The sequence below is a fragment of the Grampus griseus genome (genome assembly GCF_964374135.1).
Source record: "Grampus griseus genome assembly, chromosome: 8".
Classification (NCBI taxonomy): Eukaryota; Metazoa; Chordata; class Mammalia; order Artiodactyla; family Delphinidae; genus Grampus; species Grampus griseus.
In genome coordinates this window covers 82,624,191-82,636,032 of record NC_139002.1, presented here as the reverse complement: position 1 = coordinate 82,636,032, position 11,842 = coordinate 82,624,191, and the positions used below count along the sequence as shown (strand labels likewise).

At 47.0% G+C, this 11,842-nt stretch overlaps 1 protein-coding gene across 1 annotated transcript; it reads left to right on the top strand.

Moving 5' to 3' along the window:
• Positions 1 to 7,619: 7,619 nt before the first annotated feature.
• Positions 7,620 to 10,035, top strand: KCNA4 (potassium voltage-gated channel subfamily A member 4; the record flags this gene model as incomplete). The annotated part of the gene is made up of 1 exon (XM_082660491.1): positions 7,620 to 10,035. The coding sequence occupies exon 1, from the start codon at positions 8,044 to 8,046 to the stop codon at positions 10,033 to 10,035; it is 1,992 nt and encodes a 663-aa protein (XP_082516617.1). The 5' UTR covers positions 7,620 to 8,043.
• Between the last annotated feature and the right edge of the window lie 1,807 nt (positions 10,036 to 11,842).

The following is an 11,842-nucleotide window of genomic DNA, read 5'->3' as shown; positions in this document are numbered from 1 at the left end:
CTCACATTTCATAAGGAATTATGGGCTGCTCAGAACATCTGCATCCATCCATTAGGGAATGGGAAGCACGGAATCAAGTGCCCCAGAACTCTTTCCCCCTCACATCCCTTCAGAACTTTAAAAGGCCGATAGCTGGGAGTCTGGGGTAAGCAGGTATAAGCAATCTTCTCTGGGTTTTCTCCCAACACATTCACTGAGCTTTCTTGGCAAATGGAAGCCTCTTCCATTATTCATTCATTTTAGTACATTCTTATCGAAAGCCTGCTCTGGGTCAGGTATTGCGCTGGTTGCTCGGGATACACTGCCTGTATTCAGGGAGGTGTTGTGGGCTTCTGGGGGACAGAGAGGTGAAGTAAACAGAACGCTGCAATTCACTGGAGACCATGGTCCCCAAAGAGAACAAAAACATTTATAATGGACTTAGTTTGTATCCCACAGGGCCTTCTATCTGCTTTGTACAAAGGAAGATCTGCTGCCCTTTGCCCTTTTCTATATAAGCGTAAGCTTCATAGCGTGGTCTGGAATATTTGTATTACCACTGAGAGAATTCAAAGCCAGGGAGAAATTATGTGTGGTATTAGGTATATTTGGGTGTAGGGTGCTTGAAGAATTTTGACTAGTTGATGATTAAGAAAGGCAAGAAAATAATTTTTTCCTCTCCAGAGAAAACAGTTTGAAACTGAGACAAGGTAGATTTTTGTTGGTCACAGCAAAGAATCTTTCTGCTACTGTTTATCTGTGGGACTTTCTAGGAATCCTTAAGAGAATTTCAGGAAGAGAAATGGAATGTTTCTTGTTTGCTTTATAAAGAAATTCTTTTAAAGTTCAAAGAGGTCTGTGTGTGTGTGTGTGTGTGTGTGTGTGTGTGTGTGTGTGTGTGTGTGTGTGTTTGGGAATGGGGGGCAGCCTGAGTGAGGAGCATGCTCTTCCCAATTGGGGGCCGCCTACCTCTCAGGTTTCAGTTATTCCGTCCACGCCAGTGCCACATGCCCAGGTATTCTTTATGGCAGCCACTCCAATTCTCACATTCCTCAGACACATTTCCCCTTTCTTTGTCAATCCTTGCTTGCTTCCCCCAAATTAGATGCTACTCCATTCATTGCATCCCAGGAACACGTTTCTCATACCTCCATCAAAGCACATACCCCCTTGTTTCCTAAACTGCCTCTGTATCTGTAACAGCCAGTAGTTTGTGAGGACAGATGGGCATTAGACCACGTGGCATTATCATCACTAGCATGGGGGTTGTCCACATTGCTGAGTCAGCTGTTAAAGGCCCAGTTCTGCTAAATAATTAGCTATGTAACTTTGGGGCAAGTTCATTAACCATCATAAGCCTCAATTTCCTTCTCTATAAAATAGTGATAATAATAATCCCTATCACATAAAGTGTTTTATTTATGCAGATAAAATTAAACAATATGTATGCAAAGTATTTAGCAGAGAGCCAGAGAGCCGCTAGGTGGGCACTCAAAAGAGTGTTACCAGCCTTGATCAAGTTCTCAGTAACTGCATCTTGTATGACCTGAATGAACATCTTCATGAAAGTGGTTTTTCCTCAGCTGTGTTCTTGCTGTGGTGCTTTAGTTATTCAGATTCCTGATACCTAAGAAGTGTAAATATTTATAGAGACCTCAGGCATTTTAAACTTTAAAATTCTCTGGGCTGTGATAGGAACAAACAGTAAATGGAAGCATATTATGGAAGCATAATTCATAAAGTTTTAACATGACCCAATTAAAATGTCCAAGCTTCAATATACCTGTCTTTTGTGTATCATTCCATCTCAGTTTTCATCTCCCTGAAAGTATTTCCACAGTTGCTTCCAACTGATCTCACAAATTGCTTTTGGGAAACTAGTCCCAAGATCCTGTGCTCTCAGCCCTGCCTTCTACCATCCCAAGAAACATCCTTCTGGTGAGACAACAATAAACTCAACCATCTGCTTGTGGCATGTATGAAACTGCACAGTGACTACTACACGTTGTGGCAGTACAGAAGGGATCTGGGGCCAGTGCATGGGATGTTTTTTACTTTTGGAGAAATCCACTCTCCCTACTTTCAGAAATGGATTATAGTGGGGCATGAATTGAGACAGAGCCTCTCTAGAGCTGGTGTGGATGCCATCTTTCTCTCAGTTCCTCCACCTGCAGTTGAGGCCAGAGGATCACAGATAAATTCATTCAGGACAAAGGTTCTAACTTTTGTCACTAACTGGAAGAAGTTAGGAAAACCAGACCCCATGTCAGTTTAATTTTTTTTTCCTTTTCACCGATTACAATGCAATTTTTTTAGTTATTTAAAAAGATCCCTCCCCCCCCCAAAAAAAAATCAAACAGGAACGAAAATCGGCCCTCCTGTTGTCCTTCGCCAAGCCAGCAGCGGTTAGGTGAGTGAGCACCGGGCATATCTATAATTCAGCTCGGGAATATTTCTCTTAATAATTAATAGAGCACCACAAAAGGAGGAGGCCCAACAGGGCCCTCGAACAAAGCTGCCAGCTGAGGACGACAGTGGCTGCCTTGGCGCCAACTGACCCCCCCCCAAGGTCGAGTTTGCTCCAGCAGTCCGGGCGCACGCCGCTGCTGCCTGCTTGGCCCATCAGAGAGGGAGCCGGGAGAGGTGCCCGGAGCCCCGTCGCCACCTGAGCTCTCTCTCTCTGTGTGTCTGTGTAAATTCTGACTTCCCACTTCTTTTGGCATATTTGTGAGAATTGCATATTTACATCGATGTCCAGGGGCATTTCACACGCCAGCCAGCTAATAAGCAATCCGAGAGTCCACCGGGGTGAGGACGCCGCTGCTAGCGCACTCGCCTGCCCACGGCGCGGGGGGGTGGGGGTGGGGCTTGGGGAAGTGCGGTTTTTGTTGTTTTATGGAGGTGGGTGGCATTGGAGATCCGACCACTACGTTAGAGACCTCCCGGCAGCCAAACCTCTTGCCAAATCGTATTTCTTTTTGGAGCAACAGGTTCGCCGAGGGCTCCTCCCACTCTTCCAAAGCCCCCCGCCCCCGGGGCGGACTTGCAACCTGCTCCTAGCGCCCCGACTCTCTCCTAACTCGGACCTTAGCCTCCCTGCGCAGCCCTTAGCCTGGGTCCGATTCCAATTTCAGTAATCCTTCCCTCCCAGGGGTCGGACACCTGCGGAAAGTCGGTCTCCTCCTCTCCTGGGAGTCCCGACCCCCGACTTGAGGCCGGCAAACTCTCTCTCTACAAGGGAGGCGGAGGCCGAGGGGCCTGGGCGCGCTAGCAGACGACTAGAGAGCTCCGGGCTGGCGGCCTCGCAGAGATGCACCCGGGCTCCCAAACCCACAAACCCGTTATGGTGCCGGGGCTGGTGGGTGGGGTGCCGGGGGAGATGCAGAGAAAGCGGGTCGGGGAGAGGAGAAGACGCCCAGAAGCACCCTGCGGTCGAGACTGGACCTGCCGTCGAAGTCACCCCTTCCAGCCTCTCTTGGCGTTCCTGCTCTGCCGTCGGGACCCCATTTCAGCTCTCCAAAGGGGACACCTCTCTCTCCGGGATTAGCTCCTCGCCTCTGGGGGCGCAAGCCAGGGGATCCTGGAATGGTTCCCACTGGCTCCCCGGAGCCTCGTTGTCAGGGGGCCGCAGCCGGGGGGCTGGCAGTCGCGGCGTCGTGACTGCGCCCGCCTCGCCGCGCCGGGAGGCGCCCCCGGTGACCGCCGTGAACGCCACACCCTCGGACGGCCCTGGCCCCGCCCCCGGCCGGCGCGCGCTCCCGGCCAGGGGAGGCGTGTGCTGCTTCTGCAGCCAGCGAGAGAGGGAGAGGGAAGGATATTGGAGGAATTCGGGATTAACAAGTGATCGCTGCTGTCTAGGATTTTGTTTCTTTTTCTGGGGAACCTTGACTTTCTTTCCCTGTCGAGCCCTTCTGTGCTGAACTCCCGAGGAACCAGGAGTCTTGGGGTCCTCCGTGGGGCAGCCCCGATCCCCACCCCCGGGCTCCAGCAGCGAGGATTCTGTGCACCCCCGCTGGCCAGGCAATAGAACTTGTTCCGTGGATATCTTGGAGCCTCCACCTGCCACACCGGAGTGATTCCTTCCACCCCCAAGATCATTCTTCCCCTCCTCCAGCTGTTGCAGCTTGAGGGGGGAAAAAAGCCAACCGGGAATTTTCTTTATTTTTATTTTGCACCCCGCCTGGGAATGGTAAGTATGATACCTCTCTTATCTTTCCTCTACTCTTTTGGCTGTTAAGAAACAGTGGACATTTGAGGGATAAATAATATCGAGAATGTGACAGAAGGGCATGAATGGAAGGCTGTTAAAAATAAACCAGGAGGTGGGAGAAGGGAGGTGCAGATGCTGTGCGGCTTTCCGGGGGGCCAAACAGTTGTTATTTTCCCAACCCAAGGGATGGGGTGCGTGCGCCCTGCTTAATGTGCCCGAGCGGGAACCTAGGTCTGGAGGCAAGGGCGCGATTAAAGATGTCGTTTCCCAACGAGGTGGGGTTTAGATTTAGCATCGTTTTGCCTCATCCCAGACTCACTGGTTCGGTTTCTTTGCGAACAGTTGGTGAACGGGTTTAAATTGCTGCTTCTCCCAACATTTGGGTTTGCGTGCATTTTCTGAGCATTTGAGCAACACATAGGGACTGTATAAATGGCGTGCGTTGAAGTGTATATTTCTCACGGTATTGGCCCTTGGAATTCTCTCTCTCAGTCTTCTCTTTCTCCTTTTCTCTCTCTGATAAGCTTCAGGTACCACCCTAAAACAGTTGCAGGAATTAGCACTGAGAGATGAAAACAGCCTTGTTGGAGGGGGGGTGAGGAGGGAGGGGCGGGATGCTGGGCTCTTGTTTGGGGGCACAGGGATTGGGGAATAGGTAGTCAGCAAAATCCTATTAGTTGGTGGTGTTTAAAAGGAAGGGACATTACCCTGTGAAGCTCTCCCCCATAAAGTCTCCCGAGAGTTGACTCGAATAGATTCTCCTAACATGAATACCTTGAGTTGAGAAGGAAGAGAGATTTTAAACTAGTCTGATTTGCTGGTTGGATTTTTTCCTCTTTTTCTCTTTTTTTTTTCTTCACTCTCTCCCTCCCTTTTTATATCCTCCTCCTCTTCTTCTAAGATCAGGGATAGTGAGGTAACTGGAAGCAAATTAGAAGGAATGTGATTTGCTTTTTGTACAGTGGGGGAGGGAGTTAAACCAAAATGAACAAACCCAAATAAATGAATAAGTAAATAAGTAAATAAGAAATTATTTGGTGTGAAGGGGGCAAGTCTAGCTCTCCTGAAGAGTTGATTGTGAATTAGAAGACCCTCTAACTGGTGACCTTCTGGGAGTCAGCTGGGTGGAAGAGGGGGTGTGCATAGTATACAAATTTACAGGCACTTTGGTTACACTGGGGCTTTATTTAAATAGTGTATTATAACTGCTTTGAGGGGTTGGGGAAGAAACTGAGCAAACTCTACAGGCAATTTGGCTTGTGTGAAAGTCTTTAAAGGATGTTGGCCTGACCCTCCACAGTGAAGACAGAGATTTGGAGACCTTGTGAGAGTGAACATTTCAGAGTATGAGATGATGTTAGGAGTCAGGCAAAGGAAAGGGATGTCATTCCAAAAACCCTCAGAGGTGTATTTTCTGGGTTTTGTGTCCCCAGTCAGGCTCACCTCTTGCCCTGGGAGAATGTGTATGATCCCATTAGAATGTGTGATTGGGAAGACCTTTGCTTGCCACTTCCCTGCTTGTCACTTGGTAAAACCCAGGTGTATTTAGGCTTCTAGGCTGACACAATTCAGCAAGGAGCAGCAGGTGGTCAAGCACTGGGTCCTGCTAATGGCTCCAAGTGCTTCCGGTAATAGAGGCTGGTAGGTGCCCTGAATTATGGCTGTCATTATCTTCCCCAGTTCTCTCGGCCACTCTCTGCATTCTTGGAAGTCCTGTTGGACAGAGTGAACGGAAGAAGCAAGAGGAGACAGGAGAAGCAAGATTGGGGCAGGAGCATTTACACGTCCTGGCAGAGGAGATGAGTTAGTTGGACCTACGGAGAGCAAACTAAGGAAGAAGAAAGGTCAGGAATACTAAGTGACAGTGGGGACAGAGGAGGGCTGCAAGGAAGATGTGATCAGGAAGTGGCAGATTGGAAATAAACGGGGCGAGGTGGGGGAGGGAAGGAAAAGAGAAGGGAATTTGGGGGATGGGAACTATGGTTACATTATAGGGAAGAAAGTATCATAGGCTGAAAACAAAGTGCACACAAACTGGGATTTGAACCATGAGGAGATAGTCCCTTGAGCAAAGTGTAGGAGGAAGCATCTAGGTGAACATGGGGAACTGCAAGGAGAGAAGATGATTATTAGAGAAATGGAAACTGGGATAAGCTCCTAGGCTGTGGGCAGTATGGAGTGTTCTGGAGTCAGGGGAACAGAAAAACAACAGCAGGGACACGCTTCAGCGAGTCAGGGAGTGCCAACATAATACAGGCCATTGGTGAGTCTCAAAATGTCCTGGATGTCCTCACGTTCTGCCCTTCCCCCGCTTAGACAATGCTATGAGGACATACGCATTTGGGGGTGGGTAGATTGACCATAAAATGTTATTATGTTGTTAATAACCGCCAGCCTTTATTGATATTCCTCATGTACAAGGCACTGTGGTGTTCTGTCAACATCAGTTATCTCATTTATCCTCTCAAAAGTGGGATGGGGGGAGGTTGTATTATTATCTACACTTTGTAGATGAGGTGATTGAAGATTGTTTAAGTGGTGGAACCTGGATTAAAGAAAACTGTTTTTTCCGACTTCTCTAATCCTGAATCAAGACAGAGAGGGGTGGACGGCCACTAAATTCAGAAATATTTTATGTGGAAATTTAAAAAAATGCCTTGAGATCCATGAATGACGGAAGCAGCTGTAAAGTGACAGCATTGTTATTGTGGAATGAAGAGAGTGACAGTGAGAATTAAGACCTGGCATTAGAGAAAAGGTGGATTGAAGGAAGAGCCATATGGGTCAAGAGTGGAGAGAGGAAAAAATAATTGAGTTGCCACAAAAGTAGACAGTGCTGAAATATATCCAAAGAAGAAGGAAAGAAGGATGTTTAGTGAGAAGGAGATTGAACAAGCTGCCCCATACTACTCCTTGGAAATTTATAGTCGCTTTGGTGCTTTATATAATGGCTTGCTTGCTTGAGGACAGGAGAAAAAAGTATATGTGAAGGAAACGCTCAGTTTGCTCTTTATTATTTGATTCTCCTTTTTATTTTTCTCCTATGCTTGTTTCCCCTCCTTTTTCAGGTGAAGTGGCTTCTTCTGCATGATTTTAGCTGAAGGATGCTCTGCATTTCCTTGATTTCTATGGAGACCTCAGAGCTGGGCTTGCCCCCACTGACACCTCATCTTGCACCTTCTCTACCTCCCAAGGTCTTTGCCTCTAAAGCTAGCTCGGCATTGCCCCTGGGTCCAGGAAGCCAGTGATGGATTTAAGGGGAAAGCCTGGAGAATCATCCTGATAGGCTTTGAGTGGCAATGTCTGGACATACTTCAAGTCACATGTTAACATGGGTCAAGCCATCACTAGAAGGCAAGTGCTAAGACTTAAAGGCTTATTTGCATTTTATTTAAATTTGCTGGACTGAGCTCTGGACAATTTCCATGGCAGAAAAATATATTCCATTTTCTAGGCACGACTGCTGGCTGTTGGATACTTGCTGCCTTTAAATCTTGCAGCATCAATACCACATTCTAGACGTTATTTCCCACTTTGAACATCCCCCCCCAAAATAAGTGTTTGGGAGACCCCAACATTTTCTGACTTAGGCTTGAAAGTGCCAGGCTGTTTCTCTGGAGGAACCAAGCTCTGGAGAGCAACACTGAATCCCTGGGAAGAGAGAGCATGGGGTGTGCTGATTTAAAAACAGAAAATGCAAAGTTGGACTGAAAATATCCTTAGTCTTCCAAGCAATCTGCTTAAAGGTTCCAAACTTACCTTAATTTGGTGAGAAAAGAAGCTGCCCTATTTTTCTTTCTCCTTCTTCTTCTTCTCCTCCAACTGGAACCAGCCATTTCCCCCAAGCCACCACCATGGAGGTTGCAATGGTGAGTGCGGAGAGCTCAGGGTGCAACAGTCACATGCCTTACGGTTATGCCGCGCAGGCCCGGGCCCGGGAGCGCGAGAGGCTGGCTCACTCGAGGGCGGCTGCGGCGGCTGCTGTCGCCGCGGCCACAGCTGCTGTGGAAGGCGGCGGGGGGTCTGGAGGGGGCGCCCACCATCACCACCACCACCAGCTGCGTGGGGCCTGCACCTCCCAAGACCCTCAGAGCGGCCGGGGAAGTAGGAGGAGGAGGCGACAGCGGCCCGAGAAGAAGAAAGTCCACCACCGGCAGAGCAGCTTCCCTCACTGCTCCGACCTGATGCCCAGTGGCTCCGAGGAGAAGATCCTGCGGGATCTGAGTGAGGAGGAGGAGGAAGAGGAGGAAGAGGAGGAGGAAGAGGAAGAAGAGGAGGCAGAGGAGGAGGAGGGAAGGTTTCGCTACAGCGAGGATGACCGCGGCGATGAGTGTTCCTACACCGACCTGCTGCCCCAGGACGATGCGGGCGGCGGTGGCGGCTACAGCTCGGTCCGCTACAGCGACTGCTGCGAACGCGTGGTGATCAACGTCTCGGGCCTGCGCTTTGAGACCCAGATGAAAACCCTGGCCCAGTTCCCCGAGACTTTGCTGGGGGACCCTGAGAAGAGGACTCAGTATTTCGACCCTCTGCGTAACGAGTATTTTTTTGACAGGAACAGGCCTAGCTTTGATGCCATCTTATACTATTACCAGTCAGGGGGCCGCCTGAAGAGGCCCGTCAACGTCCCCTTTGATATCTTCACGGAGGAGGTCAAGTTCTACCAGTTGGGGGAGGAGGCCCTGCTCAAGTTTCGGGAGGATGAGGGCTTTGTGAGAGAGGAGGAGGACAGGGCCTTGCCGGAGAATGAATTTAAGAAGCAGGTTTGGCTGCTCTTTGAGTATCCGGAGAGCTCCAGTCCCGCGAGGGGCATAGCTATCGTCTCGGTCCTGGTCATCCTCATCTCCATCGTCATCTTCTGCCTGGAAACCTTGCCAGAGTTTAGGGACGACAGGGATCTTATCACAGCACTGAGCACAGGCGGGCACAGTGGGTTGTTGAACGACACCTCGGCCCCCCACCCAGAGAACTCAGGGCACACGATATTCAACGACCCCTTCTTCATTGTGGAGACGGTCTGCATTGTGTGGTTCTCCTTTGAGTTTGTGGTTCGCTGCTTTGCTTGTCCCAGCCAAGCCCTCTTCTTCAAAAACATCATGAACATCATTGACATTGTCTCCATTTTGCCTTACTTCATCACGCTGGGCACGGATCTGGCCCAGCAGCAGGGGGGTGGCAACGGGCAGCAGCAGCAGGCCATGTCCTTCGCCATCCTCAGGATCATCCGTCTGGTCCGAGTATTCCGGATCTTCAAACTCTCCAGGCACTCCAAGGGCCTGCAGATCCTGGGCCACACCCTCCGAGCCAGCATGCGGGAACTGGGCCTTCTGATCTTTTTCCTCTTCATTGGGGTCATCCTCTTTTCCAGTGCTGTGTATTTCGCGGAGGCGGATGAACCGACTACCCATTTCCAAAGCATCCCAGATGCATTTTGGTGGGCCGTGGTGACCATGACAACTGTGGGCTACGGGGACATGAAGCCCATCACTGTGGGGGGCAAGATCGTAGGGTCTCTGTGTGCCATTGCAGGCGTCTTAACCATTGCTTTGCCAGTGCCAGTGATTGTCTCTAACTTTAACTATTTCTACCACAGAGAGACTGAAAATGAGGAACAGACACAGCTGACACAGAATGCAGTCAGTTGCCCGTACCTCCCTTCTAATTTGCTGAAGAAATTTCGGAGCTCTACTTCTTCTTCCCTGGGGGACAAGTCAGAGTATCTAGAGATGGAAGAAGGGGTTAAGGAATCTCTGTGTGCAAAGGAGAAGTGTCAGGGAAAGGGGGATGACAGTGAGACAGATAAAAACAACTGTTCTAATGCGAAGGCTGTGGAGACCGACGTGTGAATCTCCTTCACCACCCGCCACTGCCCCTCCCCCCAATCCCAGCATCTCCAAATATATTTATGCATAGAGAGTGCAGTTATGAAAATGATATATGCAAATGAATCCAATGCATACAGTAGTACGCCATTTAATGGTTATACATGGCATAATTGTTACTAAACTTGTATTACATATCAAACAAATGATACATCTTGGAGAAGAGGGAGGCTTAAATAGGAGCAAATCTATCTTTATATTTTTTATTAGAATGCAAGAATTTTGCACATTAACTGGAGGAGGTGTTAAAAGTAAAGATGGTTCTGTGGAGAGAATGTGTATGTGTGTGTTTGTGTGTGTGTGAGTGCTGCGTGCGTGTGTGTATGTGTGAGTAAATTGTCAACGTTGTTAGTAATCGTGCAGTGATGGGAAAAGTTGGCATTTTGAAGTATTTACTATGTAAGACCTAATGAATTTGAGCTGTCATTTATCAGTGCTTTAATAGCATTTCATGTCTTTGGATTCCATAGCTGTTGTTTTTTAAAAATTGTAAGAATTACTATGTAGAAAAAAAAGAAAGTGGATTATTTAATAGACGATAGGTTACAGTTTTATCTTGGATTTAATTAAAGTTTATTTTTAACTGGAAATTAACTTTTAAAAAGGCTGCAGGGGCCTTTAGAAATTGATTATATTTTATTATTAATTTTGGGGAGATGTGACAGCAAATGCCTAACAATGATGGAAGAAATGAAATCAGAGAAAATGTAACAAGTTTTGTTCACAGATAACAGAACTGGAATTTTCTTTCTTTCTTTTTTTTTTTTTTCCTTTTCCTTTGCACTACTTTATATGCTGGAGATTGAGAGAGACTTCATACTGTGAATGTTTACTAATGTAACAGTTCAATGACAATCATTGGAAGAATGATTTCTTAGTCTTATTTTATTGTTCTCTCATTTTCTTTGTGTGAGAAGAATGGCCACAGAGATAACAGCACATGATTCCCTTCTCTTCTTAAATCTAAATAACTGATCTGCAAAGGGACTATGAAGTCAAATTTAGCAACTGAATCTTTTGAAATTGCTCTGTTACAATGATGCTTCTGAAACCATACTATTTTAAATATTCTTCTGCCTTTAAATCCAGAATAATTTAACCAAAGTTAATGCATGCACTGAAAGAATTCTTGAAGAATTAAGACGCCCAGCAGCTACAGTGATTATGGCTTAAGAGCTTTCTATTAAATGTGCAACATAAATTCTAGATTTATTAAGTTTATTTATTTGTGTAGCGACATAAGTGCAGAATGTGGGGATTCACCTCAGAATTTAGCATTCTATTTGCTAAAATTGATATAAGAAAGAATTGTGTCAAAACATTTGGCTTCCACATCACCATCATTATCATTTTTATTAAAGGAATTAGTGACACATGTAACTGCATTTAACTCACGACAAGATGTTCTAGAATGTGAGGTAACAGCTAGTGATCCAACTTACACTGTTAAGTCATAATGAGATGTAGGTCAGCAAACTCAGAATACATAAGAGGCCTTATTCTCCAATATTTCAACTTCTTTATAAAGTTGTTGTTCTGAAGTCTGGGGAAAAAATGCTATGTAGGGTATCTCAGCACGTAATGAACTCTGACAACTGCGAACTTTAAAAAAAAAAAAAAAAGGGCTAGAATCGCTTTACTCAAGCCTTTTAATCCCAGGCCATCATTTGATAATAATATAAATCTTACCTCTCCTTGAATGATATTTAAAATTCAAAGTAAATTCAATGTTAGGTTTAAAACCAAAGCTACCCCCTTCTCTTCACCCCTT